This window comes from Antrostomus carolinensis, unplaced genomic scaffold (genome assembly GCF_000700745.2).
Source record: "Antrostomus carolinensis isolate BGI_N321 unplaced genomic scaffold, ASM70074v2 scaffold21074, whole genome shotgun sequence".
NCBI lineage: Eukaryota > Metazoa > Chordata > Aves > Caprimulgiformes > Caprimulgidae > Antrostomus > Antrostomus carolinensis.
In genome coordinates, this window is record NW_010310357.1 from 1,122 (window position 1) to 21,929 (window position 20,808).

General features: G+C 42.6%; 1 protein-coding gene across 1 annotated transcript in view; it reads left to right on the forward strand.

Moving 5' to 3' along the window:
• Positions 1 to 274: 274 nt before the first annotated feature.
• Positions 275 to 20,808, forward strand: part of KLHL29 (kelch like family member 29) — a gene marked incomplete at its 5' end in the record, with an annotated part of 36,344 nt that continues 15,810 nt past the window's right edge. Inside the window, 4 exons of the mRNA XM_010166407.2 lie at positions 275 to 473; positions 3,563 to 3,745; positions 6,525 to 6,705; positions 15,681 to 15,874. Coding sequence (XP_010164709.1) covers positions 275 to 473; positions 3,563 to 3,745; positions 6,525 to 6,705; positions 15,681 to 15,874 — 757 coding nt within the window. The remainder of the gene's footprint in view (positions 474 to 3,562; positions 3,746 to 6,524; positions 6,706 to 15,680; positions 15,875 to 20,808) is intronic.

Sequence of the window (20,808 nt, forward strand, 5' to 3'; positions counted from 1 at the left end):
TCTCCATACAGTCCTATATAACAGGAGTTGCCACCTTTTGAAGATTATTTTCAGTCTCCTGGGACCAAAAACAGCCTGAGTTGGGGAGCACTGAGGGCTGTGTCGTCTTTGTCCCACCTGATTGCTAGGCAGGACTTATGTGCAACATCCATGACAAGCATCTTTCCAGGCTGAGTGACAGGGGACATTTTGCAGGGAAGGATGTGGACATGCCAAGCATCTGAACTCTGTCATGAAGGCTGCAGAGTGTTATTATTTTTTTCTCCCCCCACAGTATGCCGCGGAGTTGCTGGCAGTGGTACGCCTCCCCTTCATCCACCCCAGCTATCTGCTGAATGTTGTTGACAATGAAGAATTGATAAAGTCTTCGGAGGCTTGCCGGGATCTCGTGAACGAAGCCAAACGTTATCACATGCTGCCGCACGCCCGACAAGAGATGCAGACGCCAAGGACCCGGCCCAGGCTCTCTGCAGGTAAAGCAAAACTTCCTTCAACGACATCAGCTCCCTGGTCTGGCAGCTCCCAGGCATGGCCAGGACATGCCCTGGGATGGGGCATGGACCTCAGCTCCTTCCCCTGGCTCCTTCTTGGAGCCTGGTGGTATTTCAAGCTCGGTTTTCCCTTTCTGCTTTGCTCAAGCATTTAGGAGCCTCTGCCCGTGGTCAGACATCAGTGTGGAGATGTATGCTCCTGACACTAGGTTTTAAGGAGGCTAATTTTTAGGAATTAAGTTTTGGCAGAAACTGTGACATGCCCCTGTTGTCCTGAAAGTGAGCCCCTTTCCCTCTGTGCCTCAGTTTCTCTAACTGCAAAATAAGTGAAAAACCTGCTGCTTTGCCATTCAGCCTCTTGCAGGGAGCAGCTGATTAATATTGATAAGATGACTTCACTTTCACAGCCCTATGGAAATATATTATTTTCATACCACGAGTCTTACAGTACCAGTTCAGGCTGTTGGCTGCCTCCAAAACAAATGGATCATACATGATATATTTCCCTTTAAAAACCCAGCAGCTATGGAGAACCATGTCACTTCAAGAAGTTTCTCACCTGAGGAAAGCATGCATTTTCCTTTTTAGAAAAATACCTGAAAAAAGACTAAGTAAGTGCAGAATTCACCAGCACAGCCTGTATCATAGTAGTGTGAGAAATATCCTAAATATTTGTTGAACAGAGAGTGGTACAAGTATCACGCAGGAACACTGCATCCAGGAAGAAGCCAGATGAAAGGGGTGGATTGTTTTAACATGCTCCCTGTACTTCTGCCTCCCGTACGTACAATCACAAAGCCAGGCAAAACTTTCTGTCACTGCCACTAATGCTAATGTGGCACAGAGATGGCATATGAAACCACGGCATTCACAGCTTCTGGAGACTGGCTCATCAAGGCACCTTTCAGAAGGATGGAGTGTAGAGGACTTTCAATAACAATCGACCCTAAAAAGTCTTTCACTGAAGATGACTAATGGTGTGATGTTTGAAGGGATTTTTTGAAAAGTGCTTATTTTATGTATATAAAATTGTAGGTGTAATATGAACCATTTCCAGAAGCTTGTTGATGAGGGAAAAGTGATTCTCTCGGGGTAAGAGAGGGTGATTATAGTTTTGTAGGTCAGAGTCTAATTATATAGAATCATGTTATTTTGCATATCAACGGCATTCATGTAGGCACAAAAGATCTCTAAACACCCTTTGTGGACTCGCTGCAGCATGTCACATGCCCTCTCGAGGTCATTGATTATAATCAAGTTATGTCTTGCACAGGTGATTAGATTTTCTGGTATGGCACAAAAATAATGATCTCTTCTTACTGAGAAATATTTATTTAAAACTGTTCAGCACTTTAACTTAATAACTTTTAAGAGAGTAACCTTGCTTGAATGACACAAATATATTTTTTGAAAACTCTAATGAAGAATGACGATAATCCATTACTCTGAAGACGCATTTCTCTCCGCTGCAGCTCCTAATCTCTCTTGCTGGCAATCTCACTGCTGTGCTTCTGACCTCCCCGCCTGTGCACACTTGTCTCCAGGCTGGGCACCGTGACACATCACAGCAATGGGTCTGGCCACAAGCATAGCTCCCAAAATGGCAATTCCTTCCAGCTCGTGGCCATGTGGTCCTGCTTCTGAGCCTACCTCTCTTGGCAACAAGTTACACTTGGGCTTATAATTGCTGCAGAAAGATTTTTAACACTTCTGCTAAATGCTAAATCCAAACTATCCCCAGCACTTGCCTCTTGGGGTTGGAGCCAGAAAATGTCCCAGACTTAAACTGTGACCCATCACTGCAGGGCTGAGCCTGGAATAACACTCAGATCAGATTTGACGCAGCTCTGGCTGTAAAGTGAGAATTAAAACTCTGAGATTTGGGTTGCAAAAGTTCTGACCATTTGTACTAACAGAGAATTTGGCTTGTTGTACACCCTGTGTGTTGGGGTCTTGGGAAACTGTTAAATTATAGATAAATCTCAGTTAATAACTATATTAGGGCAGGGACTATCTCCATCACATTTCCTAGCAGGTAGTATCCAAAGACTGATCCATGGCTTGAACACATTGCCTGCATCTTGGGCTGCTTTCTCTGGGAAAACCTGCTTTCTCTGGGAAAAGCACAAAAAATCCCCAAACAAAAACAAAAATACCTCATGAAAATGCCACCCCCACCAGAAAATTACATGTCAATAGAGTATGTGCAGAGCAAAGATCAAGATGAAGAACCATCACATAGAATCACAGAATGGTGGGGGTTGGAAGGGACCTCTGGAGATCATCTAGTCCAACCATCTAGTACATCTAGAACAAGTTGCAGAGGACTGTATCCAGGCAGGTTTTGAATATCTCCAGAGAAGGAGACTCCACAACCTCTCTGGGCAGCTTGTTCTAGTGCTCTGGCAACCTCACAATAAAGAAGGTTTTCCTCATGTTTAAGTGGAACCTCCTGTGTTCCAGCTTGTGCCCGTTGCCCCTTGTCCTATCACTGGTCACCACTGAAAAGAGTCTGGCCCCATCCTCTTGACACCTGCCCTTTAGCTATTTATAAATATTAATAAGGTCCCCTCTCAGTCTTCCCTTCTCTAGGCTAAATCTCCTCCAGACATTAGCTTTAGTGTGAGAACACCTTCTTCAGGTTAAAGTCCAAACATACTTTCCCTGGATAATGGCCAAACTCCAAAGCTATCACAATCCTTGACATAATTCCCATTTTCTTCAGTGGAACAGGAATTTTCTATGTGCAGATCTCACTCGAAGACTGTTGAAGTCAAGGGACATCTTTACACGGAACTGCCTTTTTCATTCTTTCATCAAGTTTTGCCCAGTTGGCATGCTCCCCACCAGGTTCTCTCAAGCATGTTCATAGTGTCATTCCTCACCCACCACTTACACACACACACACTCTTCCTTTTTCACACCATTCCTAGTTTGATTGCACAGTCCAAAACAGATTTATGTATGGTACATTAAAATTACCCTAACTGCCAAGTATTTTTTTGATAGGCTCCTGCCTGGTTGAGAGCTATCACTTTTTGATAATATTCTTTTTCTTACTTGAATCCCAGGTGTAGCTGAGGTAATAGTCTTAGTTGGGGGTCGTCAGATGATTGGCATGAATCAACGTGCTTTAACAGCGGTCACTTGCTTAAATCCTCAAAACAACAAGTGGTACCCGTTGGCCAGCCTGCCCTTCTATGATCGAGAGTTTTTCAGCGTGGTCAGTGCTGGGGACAACATCTATCTTTCAGGTAAGCAGCAGGTTCCATAGAATCCTAGAATCACAGAACTGTTTAGGTCAAAAGGGACCTTTAAAGATCACCTAGTCCAACTCCCCTCCCATGGGTAGGGACACCTTCCACTAGACCAGGTTGCTCAAAGCCTCATCCCACCTGGCCTTGAATACTTCCAGGGATGAGCAGCCACAGCTTCTCTGGGCATCCTGTTCCAGTGTCTCACCACCTTCATCATAAAAAATTTATTCCATATGTCAAATCTAAATCTACCCTCTTTCAGTTTAAAACTGTTACCTCTGATCTTTTCACTACAGGCCCTGGTAAAAAGTCTCTCTCTCTTTCTTATAAGCCCCCTTTATATATTGAAAGGCTGCAATAAGGTCTCCCCAGGCCCTCTCTTCTCCAGGCTGAACAACTCCAACTCTCTCAGCCTGTCCTCATAGCAGAGGTGTTCCAACCCTCTGACTGGACTGGCTCAAGCAGGTCCATGTCTCTCTTGTGTTGGGGACTCTAGAGCTGGGCACAGTACTGCAGGTGGGGCCTCACCAGAGTGGAGTAGAGGGAGAGAATCACCTCTCTCGATCCAGTGGCCTCCCTTCTTTTGTTGCAGCCCAGGATAAAACTGACTTTCTGGGCTGCAAACGCACACTGTAGACTCATGTCCAATTTTTCATCTGCCAGTATCCCCTAGTCCTTCTCCATAGGGCTGCTCTCAATCCATTCAACCCCTAGATTTACTGGGCTAGGAGAAAAGTTTCCTCCCTACAACATAGGCAGCACAAAGAAGGACGTGCAGGAGTTTTACCCAGCCGCTCCTGGGGAAAAAGACAAGTAGGAGGGAGGCTGGGAGAGAGGGATTTCCCTGCTTTTATCATTCTCCATTTCTCTGTGGTATTAACGTTCTCTCAAAGCAGTCAACAGCAATATTTTGGAGTTGCAACGTGAAGAAAATAGGTCTGACAACCATCAAGCATGCAAAGAGATTTCACTGCCATAGAAACACAATTTAAAATACTGGCTGTAGTTGAGTCTAAATGGTGGGTTATGGAATTTGAGACAGACAGGCTGAACTGCTGAATATGTGACCTACACTTACGGTATTTGCTTACAGGAGCATTCACGTTTTGTACTTGTTGTTGAGACCTCTCTTTTGACAGTAGTCACTAGCCCTATAATCTTCTTAGCTTCGATGAAACTGAGACCACGCTCCTTAAAAGGCTTTAACTCCCAAAGCAGCTGTCTACACTGTGCCCGGAGCATCACGGTGTCTGGGTTTTTGCAGTCTGGTGGTACCTCTGCTTGGCTAGAGGGAGAAAAGCGATTCCCACCAGGTGATGCAAGGATGCTCTGATGGCAGCTGAGTGGAGGTTTGAAGATAAAAAGAGAAGCCTGGGCAGGGAGGTGCAGATGTGTGTGATCTGAGGGTGTAGTTGGGAGTGCAGATGCAGCAGGCAGTACCAGTAAGGGGTTACAGCTGTTGTCTTTCCCTTGCCGAGTTCCCTTACTGCATTTTCCACAGTAAATTGCTGCCTGTGGTGTTAAATTCCATTAATACTGCATAGAGGCCCTAAGGATTGATTGGAAATTATTTCTTGATGTTTTTTTTGCCCATGCTCGTTTTGCTACTGGAGTGAAAGCCTTCTATGGAGGCTTTTGTGAGATGTTGACTTTTAGTTATTCTGAGCTAAGCTACTTTCCAATATGTAGAGCCATTTTAGGCCATACCTGCTAACAAAAGCCATTGAATCCTAAATTCAAGGCTTATTTCAGCTCTTTTCCTTGAATCTGGATGAGCCACCTGATGGTATTTGGTGACTACAATAAGAGAGCTGAAAGTCCCACATGGCTGGAAACCTAGCTGAATGTTGGTGGATATTTTGCTTTGCTCCAACTTACAAGACACAGGAAAGAGGGAAAGGGAACCAAAAGAAGTGGAAATGAACCCCTGCAAGCTCCAAGTACTGGACTCCACAATGCATAGCATAGGTTTGGAGAACAAAATACCAAGGAGGAGGCCTGGCTTTCTCGTTAAACCACGGAACTGAATCTAGTTTATTTTCCTGGCTTGGCCACTGACTCCTAGTGTGGTCTCAAATAAATCATTTCACCTCTTTATGCTTCAAAATGAAGATAGTAAGGCGCCCACTAAGTGGCTACCTTGGAAGCTTCAGTCAGAATTCAAAAATTTATCAATATAAATATTTCACTGGAACACCTTGGACTGTTTTATAGGAGTGGTACAGCTGATTCTTTCCTTTATCAGCAAATTAAAATAAATAAGAAATTTTTCCCTGAAAATTAGGCATTAAGCCTACAGTGCAAGCACTGACTTTATTCTGCCCATGTATGTGTTGCTTCAATCCATCACTGTATTAAGTATTTTGGATTTCAGACTGTCCTGTGTCTCACAAGCCAAGATCAGCTCTGCCTCCTGCCACCTTCTTGCAAGTGTTGCAGTAATTGAATAGACTGGAAGTTATTTATGAACACTGAAAAGGGTCTATCCCTTTATGTACATGTCCCTCGTAGAATGACATCTTGATTTCTTCATGTCATCTTACTTAAAAAAAAAAAAAAAACAACCCAGCCTTTGGGGCGCATGAATAAATGACACAGATATGCATCATCGGAACAGATGCTCAGTATTGAGGGCGATTTATTTTAATTAGTCAAATGTCATTTGAAGAGTTTTTACTTTGCAACTGGCTTTGATTGCTGTGTGCAAAGCTGCTGCCCTTCCAGGATCTCATGTAATTCTCCCCTTTTCTTTCCCTTACCCGCACGTCGGTGCCAGGCGGCATGGAGTCGGGTGTCACGCTCGCTGATGTCTGGTGTTACATGTCCTTGCTCGATAACTGGAACCTCGTGTCCCGCATGACAGTCCCAAGGTGTCGACATAACAGTCTGGTGTACGATGGGAAAATTTATACCATTGGAGGGGTCGGTGTGGCAGGCAACGTTGACCATGTGGAAAGGTAAAAAAACAAAGCAAAACAAAACAAAAGTTTGCTGTTTGCTGGAGGTTTTTCTTTGTGCTGTGCTAAAGTACCATTTCCCTTTTAAAGGACACATCAAATGGGCTGTGTGTTTTAAAATAAGCTCTTATTGCAGCTAAGAAAGAAGGAAACTCTGCAGGATTAGATTTCTTTTTAAAGCTTCAGTGGAAAGCATTGTTTCAAAACCAAAGACAAAAACTGCCAGTTTGTTTGTTGGTTTGCTCGGGAGAGGGAAGAGAGGAATTAAGCTTCTTTTGACTCTTTACACAGATTATACAATGAACTAATAAACTTCCTTTGAATTTAGTCTTTACAGACCACAGTAATCCTTTTTTTTTTTTTTAAAAAACACCCAAAAAAAACCCCAGCAAGGTAAGTTTCTCACATGCGCTCTCATGGTAAAGCACCTCAACCTTGACATGGCTGGAAGGAAGATCCTCCCTTTGGTGGTCTTGGCCTGGGGCTGGGACCTGCCAAGCTCCAAGTAAAACAACCAATAAATGGAAACAGTTTTGAATTCCTGGCCAAGAGACACTGAATAGAAATGGGAGAGAATGGAAATTTCTTTTTTCAAGAAGATTCCAGATATAAAAGTTTTCCTTTTCTCAGATGGAACTTAAAAAGAAAAAGAAGGAACAAAAAACACAAAATAAACATTTCACCAAGTAAAATTCCAAAACCAACTAATTTCATGTCAACCATAACATTTAATAAAACCATACATTTTATATGCACATGAGTGTTTTCATTAAAAAAGTAGAAACCGCTTTGAAATGTAGTATATAAGAATATTCCATTCCAAAAAGATCAACACAGCCCTAGCCTTGCACAAACACTTAAAAATGCATTATGACAATAGATTAATGATACATTTTTTGTGAAATGTTTTTCCTTAGTGAATCTGGCAACCAGAAATATGAGTTTATTTCTTTTTGTCAGTTTTAAGTGCTGGATTTGAATACTTCTTCAGCTACATTTTGAAACAGGCAATTCCCAGTAAAAGTTGCCTTGACAGGCGAGCCAAAAAAGGGATAGGTCTTTAAGAAAGACTTGGAAAAAAAAACCAACAAAAAAACCCCAAATATTTTTCACAAGGTTAGGTTTAAAGATGCTTTCAATCTATTATTTCTGGATTTTAGTGCTGCAACATTTATGTTGCATCTATGCAGGTGGTGTGAAAAAATAATTTCATTTAAGTAGATAATGTAAATAGTGAATACCAAAACCTATATTAAAAGTTTAAATAATGTTTCACAGAATCACACAATGTAAGGGATTGGAAGGGACCTCGAAAGATCATCTAGTCCAATCCCCTTGCTGGAGCAAAGTCAAACACACAGGAAATTAGGAAATGCCAAAAATAAAGTTTCCTTCTGCTAATCTACTTTTTGGTACACTCTTTAATCTTTTAATCATATGATCACTTTTTTTTCCTAAATTATTTCTGCCTAGTTCAGTGCATGGGACAGACCAGCTTGGGGAACATTTGGGCTACATACTGTGGGACAAGGTCTGCAGGTAGCCTGCCCTCCCAGCCCAGGCAGGGGCTGAAGAACTGATGGTGGTGATGGTGCTCTAAGCAAGTCAGAGAAATGCAGGCAGTGAAGAATGAATGACAGATAATAGGAGTGAACACAACACGTGAGCATTGCTCCCCTCCTTACTCTGAGCTTAAGGTGGGAACAGCCCTTGGGACTTGCTTTGAAGAAAATCTCACCATTTTATGCAGATTTTTTTCTGATTTCTGAAGGTATTTGTGCTGTAATTTAAGTCAGTAAATTTTTAACGACCAGAAATGTTTTGTGATCATGGGAGGGAGCCTAGGAAAGAGATGCAGTCTTTCATTCCATCTCTCGATAAAGAAGAACATTGAAATAATGCTATTGCAATTGGTGTCTCGATAGATGGCATTGACTGAATGATCTCTTTTCATTTTTCCCAGAGTCTCATTTCTTCCTCTGCTCTGATTCTCTAGTCTTTATTTAGCAAAGCATCCAAAACATTGGTCAGTTGAATGAACCCCAAATCAAGCAAAGTCTCCCCTTCTCCTTCCTTTTTTTAACCACCCAAGAAATGACATTGCAGCCTGCAAAGTCATTCTCAGGCCCTTGACATACCCTGCATGGCTCAGTGAGAGCAGTCGTGCAGGTTTGCAGTTGTAACAAGTCCACCAAGAGACTTTTATGTGGGAAAGAAGCAGATTTCCTCCCTATCATTTCAACACACACTGTCTCAACCGCAATAACGATGTCTTGTCATGGGGATTTGCTAAACCCGTGGTTATAATTAATCTGCTATTGTCTATGAAGTGACTTGTGAGACGCAGCCATGGAAAAAGAGGCAATGTGGCCTCTTTTGGGTTATGCCAAGAAATGAGAGAGGTTTGAGGATGTTTCCTCTTTTGTTCTTTGTCTTAAAATGACAGTGAGGATGGCAGAAGCAAAGCATGGCATGACTGAAGCTGTGCGTTTCAGAAAGGATATTTCAGGGTCTGCTGTTAGAAATGCAGGTGAGGAAAAAGCTGACCCTCATAGCTGTATGGAGTAAAGTCAGGTCTTTTCAGGCAAAAAGCATTTCCCATTTAGACCAGGCAGCTAATTTATGCAAGTGTTCAGGAATTTAAATAATTCTACCCACTTTTGCAAGCAATGAGGCTTTCTGAATTTGGGTTACAACTTTAAAAAAAAAAAATAAAATACAGAGTAAAGACACTTTAATTGCTCAGTTGTCTGTGGTTGTAAGTGCAGTTAATGCTCACTTCTTGACTTTGCCTTCTTTTTCTTTTCCCCCTCCCCAAGAACTACAAGTGACTGGCCTTCTCTCACCATATTTCTGGGTGGGCTGCATATTGCTCTTCAAATACTGGGTTGCTTTGGACAACGAGATACTATCTCTCAGGAGGGTGGAAACCTCTCTGTCATTCCAGTAGGTCTGACAAAAGGACTATATCAATATAATAAAGTGACATGATCACGTGCTCCAAGTCAGGTGATGCCAAAATTTACATTTACCTCTGAGATTAACATTGTTCCAATCGGTGTTGAATTTCAGGGTCCCACGCTCTTGGGTTTTTACCCCAAAGGAGGCATCCTAACAGATTTTAGCCCTGTTACCCACCTAGATGGAGGTACAGAGGCTCATCCAGGCCTGATGCACTCCTGGATTGTGCCACCAGTGTGAAGGACAATGCACTGGACACCCTCCCTCACTGCACTACCTACCATGTCCCCTCGTGCACATGCACCTTATCTTTCCCAACCACATTTTGTTTTCTGCTTGCTCAGTTAGCTCAAGCATGACCATGCCCAGCTTTGGCCAGGTTTCGATACGTAATCGTCGGTGTGGTGGAGTGCACATCTCTGGTCCAACATGACCTACCCTGACCTGCCCAGTTAGTAGCCCCAGAGCATGGCGACTGCAGGGTGTCACCACAGATGGTCTTTGAAGATGGAGAAAATAACATTTTTCTCCCAATTTTCTTCTTGTTCTCCACCTGTTTTTCCTGGAATTCTTGGGAATATTTCATTTTAAATTATTAGAATCTGGCAAAGATGTTTTTATTGCAATTTGTTTTTTTAAAAACAGATGTCAGACCATCTTAGCTGTACATACTACCACCTGACTGCACCTCATATATCTGCTGCACCATTAGAAAGTACTAAAGCAAGTAGGCACCACCGGACTCCTAATGATTTATGGCATCAGCTGCTGTGCTCCTCTCTCCTTGCTTTCATCATGTCATTGATGCTGAAGGGTGCAGCCTCAACCAGAAATTCTGGTGCCACTTAAATCAGTGGGTGTTTTCCCATCAACTTCAATAAGGCTGAGATTTTTTACCCTTTATCTGCCATTTGTCTGTAAAGAGGCAGTAAAAATCTGGCTCGATGGATAATATTACGGGACTATCATAAACAGACGAGTAGGAGTCATTCGTTACTCGTCTTAAAACAATATGCATGTGCCAAAGGGGTTGAGTTATAAGTCCATTTTTGTGGCTGTACATGGGTATATGTTCAGGGAGAGTTATGTTTTTGAAATGAGTGTTTAGGGAAATAACGGCGTGACTGCAGTTCTCCATCAAGCCCCTCTGGCAAGTTTCTATGTGACAGGGAGCGAGTCATTAGGTGTTAGGCGAGAGGGTATTACACTTTCTGTCGTCTTCTGAGATATGAGTTGAGTTGGGAGGCGACGAAATGAAGTGGATCCATGAACAAGGTTTTTAGATAATGGATGGGCCCTGTAATATATGCAATTTGAGAGCCGAGAAGACTGCGTATGCTGACAAGACAACGTATGTGACTAGAAGTGTGGAAATGTGGGTGCTTTGTGGTTATTATCTGTTTGAAGGACAGAAGAAGATGAATCCCCTTGACCTGACAGCATTTTTACAATAGGGTTGTCTAAAATTGGGAGATAACTTTGGCTGGCAGTGTGTATTTGGAAGGCAGTCTAAAAAATTCAATGTAAAGAATAAGCTTTATAAGCTTTAGAAAGTGCTTCAGAACCTACTGTTTTATTGATGTCTTAGGAAAACTAAATATATAGCCTTGTCCAAGGATAGTTTCTTAAGCTCCTCAGAACAGTCAGAAGAAAATAAAAAAGGCAAAAAATAGTAATCCATTAATGTGATTTTAAACTGCATGTGAATCATCTGAAGAGCAGATCAATATGACACTGTACAGCTTTATTTTAAATAGCAGCTTTCCTGCAGACAGAATTAAATAATGTATAAGAAACTGGAGGGTGTGTGTCTGTAAGCGACTGACCATGATATAAGGGTTTTATAATGCAAATAAATAAGGATGCTCATACAGCTGTTTAACCTAGAAGGAGAGAAATTAAGAGACTGAGGAGAAAAAAAATAAAAACAAACCTGTTTTCAGGTACTGAAGAGATCAAAAGTCAAGAAGGCAGGGAAGCAAACAGCACAGCTTGAAATGAAAGGGTTTCTGCTGTTAATACTGAGAAAAAGAAAGAGCAAGAAGGTAGGCGTTGAACGAAATGAGTGAAGCAAGAGGAAGATCAGGCCCACAGATGAATTCCTGAGAGTGCAGAAAAAAAGTGAAAACCAGCAAGATTCTTTCTGCATATGCTCTCTTCAAGCCTGGGCTGTATTTTCTGCTGGGTTCAGATCATTTGCCTTATCATGGGTATATAAATAATACATAAAGCAGAGGATAGTGACCACAGAAGGGTCAGGTGAGACAACAGTGTTTGGTGCACTTGAAGTGACAGGGAGGGACACCCCACACATCCTGCACACATGGAAAGCCTGAAATCCAGAGCACGGCTGGGCCATGGACCATGGGGTTGGAGGGACTGCTCTGGGGGCAGAGGAAGATGTGCAAGGGTATCCGTGTAATACCACATGTGAGACTGGATATTGGGAAAAACTTCTTCACCAAAAGGGTAGCCAAGCATTGGAACAGGCTGCCCAGGGAGGTGGTAGAGTCACCTTCCCTGGTGGTATTTAAAAGACAGGTAGACAAGTTGCTTAGGGACGTGGTTTAGAGGTGGATTTGGAAGTGTGAGGTTTATGGTTGGACTCAATGATCTTTAAAGACCTTTTCCAACCACTAAAATTCTGTGAGTCCATAGCGTGCAAGGACTGCAAAATCAGGAGTGAAAGGAGATGTCCTTGAAGTTTCAAGTTCAGCAAATTGGGTGAGCTCGGTAGGCCCATAGCCAAGGACAGGCATGGACACACCAGGACTGGAGGGAGCAGTGGAGGAGAGGGAAGAAAAACCTTTACTTGGCTCCAAGTCAGTTCCCATTAAGTCTCCATCTACAGCTTCAAACAGAAGAATCAAATGCAAAGCTTGACTAATGGAAAGAGATCAAAGGGATCATTCTTTAAATCAGTTCCCTCTCGGCTGGCCCCTGAGCAGAGCTGGTGTTAACGGCAGCCGGGGAGCCCCACTAGCGCTAGTGGCAGTGGAGTGATGGCAACATCGGAGATGACGCGACAGATGGAAAGGCCCTAGGGCAGAGAGGTAAAGCAGGTGTCATTATTTTCTGTCCTGGAAGGTTACAAAGATTCAAGTTTATTCATTTTTAAACCAATTTAGTTAATCTGATGCAAATCCTTGTGTGAACATGTTAAGAACTGACTTGAGATAGACCAAAGTGATGGAAACCTGCCTTGCAGTGGGAGACTTAAGGAGCTTAGACTACTTAGTTTATTCCATAGAAGGTGAAGAGGTGACTTTATTATTTTCTGCAAGTCCATACATGAAAGAGAGAGATTTAATAGCAGACAGTTTTATAATCCAACAGAAAAAAAAACAACCAAACAACGTTACTTTCTGGTGGATGGGAGCTGAAGCAAAACAGAGACTAGAAATCAGGTCTACAGTTTTGCAAGGAGGGAATGAACCAGAGGAATAAATTCCCGGGGGATGAAGGGACTTGATGAACAAGAGGCCTTGAAGGCACCAATTTCTCTTTTTCAGCCCCAGAGTTGTTAGGCACTTAGTTAAGAGCATTGCTTCACTGAGCAGCCTATGTGAAACCCATGTTAGATGCCTGTGTTAGGTGGACAGGGGCTGGTTTCCACCTGCTTTATGGTTCACTTGATTTTTTAAAGCAAATGAGCCTCCAGACAAGAGTGGGGTTTTTAGCTGCCCCACTTGCACCTATATCCAGTAGATTTACAGCATTTGCCTTTCAGCAGATGAAGTGGAACTGGTCATTGGTTTCCAGCTGGCAGATGAAGGAGTATAGAAGACAGAAAAATCAGTTCTGACATCATACAGCAGAAACAGAGAGCAGTGAAAAATGGGGTTTAGGGGGCCTGAGGTCCCAATAGTGAAATTCATCCAGAAAAGGGACTATTGCCTTTGTAATATGAACCTTTCTCCAGTTTTCCTATAGACACAGTCTTTACCAGATGCAGTCCTCAGCAAATGTGAAGGATTTCCCTCCTTCCCAAAAACATTTTGTGATAATCACAAAGTCATTAGCAGAAACATCAGTCTTGGGAACTGTGGTCTGCCAGGTGCTTCTGCCAGCGCCGGGAAGAGCAGCATGGCTGCTCACCATCCCATCTCAGACCCCTTCAAGTGGCCACAAACCTTCCTGGTGTTTGGCCTAACAGTGGTGCTAAGTCAGAGTGGATGGTGTGAGACAACACATATCAGGTGGCAGATAATATTTATATCTTAGAAACAGAGGAACTAGAAAGGCACATTAGGTCAGTTCTTCTCAGCTCTATTTCTTTGCCCAGTTTGTAACCAATTCTAAGCAATTTCTAAGCCAGATTTTATTATACAAGAAGACATCATCAATTAAATTACCAAGCCCCAGATTACTACAGTTAGCAAAGTGTAACCCAAAAGCAGTTTATGAAATTTTATTTTCTGTGATACTTTTGCATATCTGCTAGGATGGACATGAGTGCTGCCGAGGGCTGTGGGCAAATGCAGGACCTGCAGCGTATTGTGTCTGGTGCAGTCAAAATGCATCTGCAGGCGAGTTTGGTACCAAACATTAAGAATCAGCCTGATATAGGTGTGTCACCTTGAATGCTCCCAGCATCATGTTGTTTAATCTCATTCTATTTCTCCCCTTTGATCACTTTCTTGTAGATGAATTTAATTTCTCAGTAACTAATTTAGAGCATTGTACAAGGCAGTTCTCCATGCTCATTATAAAGGGCTTTCCTAATTTATTTTTTTTTAGTTAAAGTTTGCCTCCCTCTTGCTTTTGCTTCAGTTTTATGAGTGTGTTAATTACTTTCAGTTATATTACTTGGAAACTCATTAATGCATTTTCATTAAGCACATTATTTTGTGCTGTTCTCACCATTTATATCATTTCTTCCTTTTATATTACCCAGTTTTGGGCAGTAAGAATTTGAGGGACATGTTACAAATGGAGAATTCCCCTGTCACTAAATCATTTTTTACAGGTGCGTTCATGGCCATGGATTCATTTCATGTTTGCATATTGCATATCACTGATATTAAAAGCAAAAGCCCTGAATGGGTGATGAGGGCTTCTGTTCTTCCAGTCAACAATTCTGAATAATCACTACGCAGGAAACTCCTATTTGACTGAATGTGCCATTACGTGGAAATATAGAAGCCTAAAAAAATCACATTATTTTCCACTGTCTCCAAGACTCATTTTAGAGCAGCTATTTGGATCCCTGCACATTATCTTTAAAAAAAACAATTGACGGCTGTACTTGTGACATTGTCTAAAATGATTCTTCATCCATGGATTATTAACTGCACATCCCTTATGGTCAATGGCTTAATTAAATCAGATACTGATGACCTTAAGACTAATTTAGCACTTCCATGCATACTCTTCTCTGTTTGCTTCATGTCAAATATGGCTGCAATGGTGAAATCTTATTCCAGCATTAACATTTGCAGCTTCTTTCAATGAAGCACGATGGTTTGATTTGCACAATGGAAATTAAATGGAAGAACTTATTGTGGCACAAAATGTGCATCGCTGGTCAGTTAAGGAGAGTAAAAAGCGCTATCGTGTCGCATTATGCTGCAGGTGAGATGTGTTCCACAAGCTGAACAACTGAAGTATATTAACGGTTGCCTGCCTGCGGTTGCTATTGGATATCACTGCGCTGATTTGCAAGAATAATCTCATTGTATACTCATTAATAGAAATTAATTAGTGGAAGACATCTCAACAAAGATGTTCTGAGTTTCTTTAGCTTGGACTATAATGAGATTTGAGAGGCATATACAGAAAATAGAACCAGCTTTCTCTGGGCTTTTCTCAATGTTTTAAAAGCTCAGAAAAGGCGTTAATTACACTGTTTATCAAGTGGCTGAATTTGTAGGATGTTGGAAAATACATTTCCACTTCTGCTTTTCTTCTGCTTGTCAAGCTGCCTGTCTGTTATATCCCAGCCTGCTTTCCCTGCCTGTCTATCCTGCCCAGCCTTGCATAATCTCAGCTCACTCCAGTTGCTGTCCTCCTAGGTACGATACGATAACCAACCAGTGGGAGACCATCGCCCCTCTGCCAAAGGCCGTCCATTCGGCCGCTGCGACCGTTTGTGGTGGGAAGATCTACGTCTTCGGTGGGGTGAACGAAGCCGGCCGAGCTGCGGGAGTCTTGCAGTCCTACATCCCACAGACTAATTCGTGGAGTTTTATAGAGTCTCCGATGATCGGTAAGGGATGCGTGGTGGCAGAGTAAGCCCATATTACGACAGAAATCTCTGTGCTACAGGTATTTTAATGCCTTTGTGGAAAGCAAATGAGTTGTGGGGTGGGGGGAGATATGTTTACAACAGAAGAGCAGGAATTCATGGTATATTATACCAGAGAGGCAATTATCTGGATCTCTACTGAAGGCAATTGTCACTCATTAATACAGTTAGTTATCAGGTAGAAGTGTTGAGTTAGAAGTAGAGGAGAAAGGAAAGCAATTATTAGGTATGGACAACTAGTAATTTTCGATCCAAAAAAATCACAAAGTGTAGTGAAACTTCATCCTGGCACCACATGTTGCTCCATGCAGTTTTACAACACAGCTCAGTTAATGGATTATTATTCATGGGTTTGTTAAAATGCTGCCTGACCTGTGGGAAGTGGCAGTCATTCTTAACTGGGATTTATCAGTGGTGTCCAAAGGCAGATGTGCTTCAGAGGCTGAAATCTCTGAGAAGCGTAGATTATTAAAACTGTGTTTATTAGTTTGTGATGCCCTTGAGCTCACCAAACATTTTACAGAACAAAGAGCAAGACAAGAGGCCAAACTTTCCACCATACCAGCCAACATTAGAGGTGCAGACTTCCTTCTAAAATTAGGGTAGTGGTCAGAAGATTGCAATTTATTTGTTTTCTGTGGTCATTTGCATCCTGAGTGCTTAAGCTGCTTTTGAAAATGAAGTTTAGCATCCACCTTCATGACAACATTATTGCAGGGTAACAGTTGACCTGGGGCACCTGCTCTGTGCTGGGTGGCTGTGGGCAGCCTTCAGTCTGGCTGTACTGGACTGGCCAAAGAAACAGTGCTCATGTAGTCATTGCAGAGAAGCTGCGTTGGGGTGGCTTGCCTTTGCATCCTGGAATCATGGAATGGTTTGGGACATCTGCAAGTCATCTAGTCCAAGCTCTCTGTAATGAGCAGGGACATCTTTCACTAGATCAGGTTGCTCAGAGCTGTGTCCAACCTGACCTTGAATGTTTCCAGGGATGAGGAATCTACCACATCTCTGGGCAACCTCTTCCAGTGTTTCACCATCCTAAACCTCCTAGTCATGTTGAAACTGTGACATGAGGTGTTTCATTTAGAAAACAATCATAGTTTCATTATTGAGCCTGGTAGAGCAATAGGAGTAGCAAGTAATAAATTGTAGAAGCACAGTTATAAGGTATTCAAGTAAGCATAGTGAGAAAGCTAAAATAAGCTGCTCTCTTTATTGTAGCTTCTTACACTTATGATTACGCTCTTCTTGGGGTTCCCTAGTAGGTCAGGTCATGAGGAGCTGGTAGAGCCACGGCTGCAGCCTTCCCTGTGCAGACAGCGCTGCTGCTTTCCCACTCCCTTGCCGCTGTTTGTGTCCAGCCTAACATAACATGACATGCATATGATGCAGCGTGAAGCGCCCAGCGGGAGGGCGTTAACCGGCAGAAGTCATGTTTATGTAATACAGCAGCGCAAACAGCCCTATTGCCTGGCTTTTTCCATCGCATGGCTACAGCTGCTGCTCTCCATTTAATCCACTGACTGACAGTATGAGGTTTTCCTGTACTCACAGCGTATTGCAAAAACGAATGCATTATGCAAAGAGGTATTCCTTTTCCTTACCAAAATAGTACAAGTGCCACAGGAGCTAAGAAATCATTCCCTGGGCTCGTTATACTGTCTAGCAGGCATCAACACCATGCGTGCTTGGAAAAAATCATCCGAACCATCCAGAGTTGGGTTTGTCACCCATTGTGCTAATGCACATGTACTGTTATTTCCTGACAAAAACACATGAAAGAAAACAGTGAAGTTAAAAGATTTTATTTATGTTTTCTTAGTGTAAGCAAAGTTAATTAGTTAAGCTGAAGGCATAAAATATATGATGAAATGTGGAGTTGCAGTGTGTCTTTGTTGGGAAATGTAGAACGTCAATTTATTTGCAAATAAAGTAAAATAACACAGAGCCTGAAAAATTGCACCCCAGTGGAGAATGTCTGGGAAACTGAGCTGATGTGATGCTTGATCGTTACTAAAAGGCAGTGGGAATGCTGGAAACATACTCTGATTTTTCCAGCTCTACAAAAACCATAGTATCACCTGTATTTGTAAAGTGTCCCCCAGGAACTGGATGCTACGCCAAGTGCAGTACGGTCACCATTCATCAAAAACAAAGAGAGAGTAGGGAGAGTCTTGGGGTGCTTTTTACAAAATGGAGCTGAGAGAAACCCTGGTGTGATCAATGCTGGAGTGCCTTTGACAACCTCAGAGCCTTTTTGTGTTGATTTGTGAATTCTTAAGGTGTCCCTCTGAACTAAGTCAGCTGAGACATCTGACAGCAAGTTGTGTTGCTTAAGGTCACCCCAGAGATCAGGGAAACTTGTTTGACCTCATATAGGACAAGGGATTATTTAAAAACACCTCAAGCATACTCAGATATGCAACAGTAGACACAGAAAGTAGCCAAAGTGTCTAAAGATTTTAAGACCAGTAATACCTGTCTCAAGTTACTGTGTTATTTTATGATAGTGAGTTGAATGCAGCATGGGAGGTGTTTGAACCCAACACATCCCTCTCTTCCACAGTCTCGTGTGCCAGCCTAACCCAAGGCAACAACCATGGCACAGGGGAAGGTCATTTTTTTTGGCTAATCTGAATGGAGGTGAAGCAGATTGGACTGACATACTGTCTGGGCAGAGGAGATATGGAGTGGGGACTGATAGCACGTCCTCATGGCTCAGCCCCTTCTCTCTTCTCCTTGGATTTCTTCTAGGAATAGGCAGCAAATTCACTCCCAGTTTCCCTTTATTCTTTAGCCTTCACCTGCCAGGAGGTGCTGGGACATAGATGCCTGAGTGTAGTAGGTATGACAGTAGGCTCACCAACTGATGCTGTGGTAGGCTTTGGGCAGGTGTTGATTACACACATCCATGTCTGGAAAGAGTCTTTCTCGGTGTCCCATCTCTTGCCTCGCTTCTGTCCTCCCTGCCTTTGGAGCTGGCAGATGTTCCTGCGGCTGTGCAGCCCACAGCTTGACATTACTGGAGTAATGGAGCTTCCAAGGGCTTTCACATTGCATGTGTTTCATAAACCACCTTGCACATCCCCTTCTTGTGTTTTGAGCTTTAAGAAGTTTGCTGCTGTCGAGCCAAAGTCCTACCACAGTAAATGAACCCAGGCTACATACTCGCAGCACCTGCCTTTCCATTTCTTGCCAGGCTGTCCTATATAGCTCTGCTAAAAATGTATTTCATGCCCAGCTTCCTGAGGTTTGTCTTATTTAACAAGATGGCCATAGACATGCTGAAGTTAGTGATTGTAAGTAAGGCTAATTATCTTGTCACTGCCTTTTAGTTCACTTTGTGCCTTCATGCCACAGCACTAAAATATACTTTTTTTTATACCCTGAACAGTCAGTGTCTGTACTGGTGGAATTAAAGTTTTTATTAATGTTTCTGGGTTGTAAGTAAATTAGCATTTAATTGTCACCACTATTAAATTTTAAAATCTGGTGAGAACTGTGGGAACACAGAGGTCAAAGATCTATGAGCATTTCTGGTTTCTAATCCAAGTATCTAGTTCCTCACCATACCATTTACTCCTGCAGTGATATGTCCAACCAAAGTGAGACAATCACAGAGCTAAGACTGCAAGAAATATCTGGAAAATAGTGTTAGCAGCATCTGTGCACTTTTACTGCACTGTACCATGGCTTTTTTGGTTAAAATGTATAATGGTTCCCATGAATTTATTTTTGGACTTTACAAGAAAAAACAAATCTATGTCTTGACCCTCTCTCAATAGTTGAGCACCTGTGTGTGGGTTTGGCCAGCTCTTACCTAGAAGTCTCAAAGCAATAAGTGTTTCATCTCATCCTTCAATGTATTTTTATTCCCATGACTAGTTCTTAGTGTTTTTCCCACTAGTAAGCTTGAATTTTACTTTCTTTTGTTTCATCCATTTCTCCTCCATATATGCCATATCCTCCATTCAGAATGTTTTTTTCCAGTCCTTGATGTGTTCCCCCTACACATACTTACTGTGCCTTCTACCCAGTCAAGGCAGTATTTTCATGTTTGCCCTTTATCAGATGTCCTCCCTTTCACTTCCTACCTCTGCTTCATCTGTGTGGCCGTGCTTTGTTCAGCTCTCTTCAGTTCATCAACATTTTGCCTGTAAAGGAGATGTTGAAACTGCTCCACGATGGCGGGTGAAGCCTTCTGCTTTGGCATGGGTGATCCCCACCACACATACACAAAATGTGGTGTTTGCAGGTGAGGACACTCAACTTTGAGGTCTCTGAGGAGGGTTTGCTCAAGGGTCATTGGGGAAACCATAGGGCCCGGCAGCTGGTCGTGTAGTTATGAGAAATAACTAACAGGAGAGCACGGTGCCAGAAGGGCTGACATCCGAGACCGTGCTGTGCACTGCCATATCTGCACTTTGGCTTCATGAGCTATGTTAAGGATCCAACCGCAGGCTCCCACCGGCCAAGGGACGTTACCTTATCCATCACTATGCCATTCTTGAGCCTGTCTGCATAGTATTCAGGGAGGGGAAGAGACACTTAGAATTAAAATAGATTTAGCTTCTATTAACTAGTCTCCTTTCTCCAATCTGCTTCATCATGTGCATCAACCCCCCCCACCAGCCACCCACACCCGCAGGGAGACCCTTCGGTTGCCGTTATATCTGGACTGGTGGCATGCCTGCATTTCATCCTCCTGAGAAAAGTGTTTTATGAGCCTGGTTTTAATAACCTGTTTCCATATGGAGTGGTGCTGCCATTCATTGTAAAGCCACTTCAGTCTCTGACCGAGAGCTTTACTGGAAGGCGACATAAGATCTTTAAGCAATCATGGAAGGGAATGTAGAACTGTGCTACTTGACCATATAATGTACCAACAGATAGAA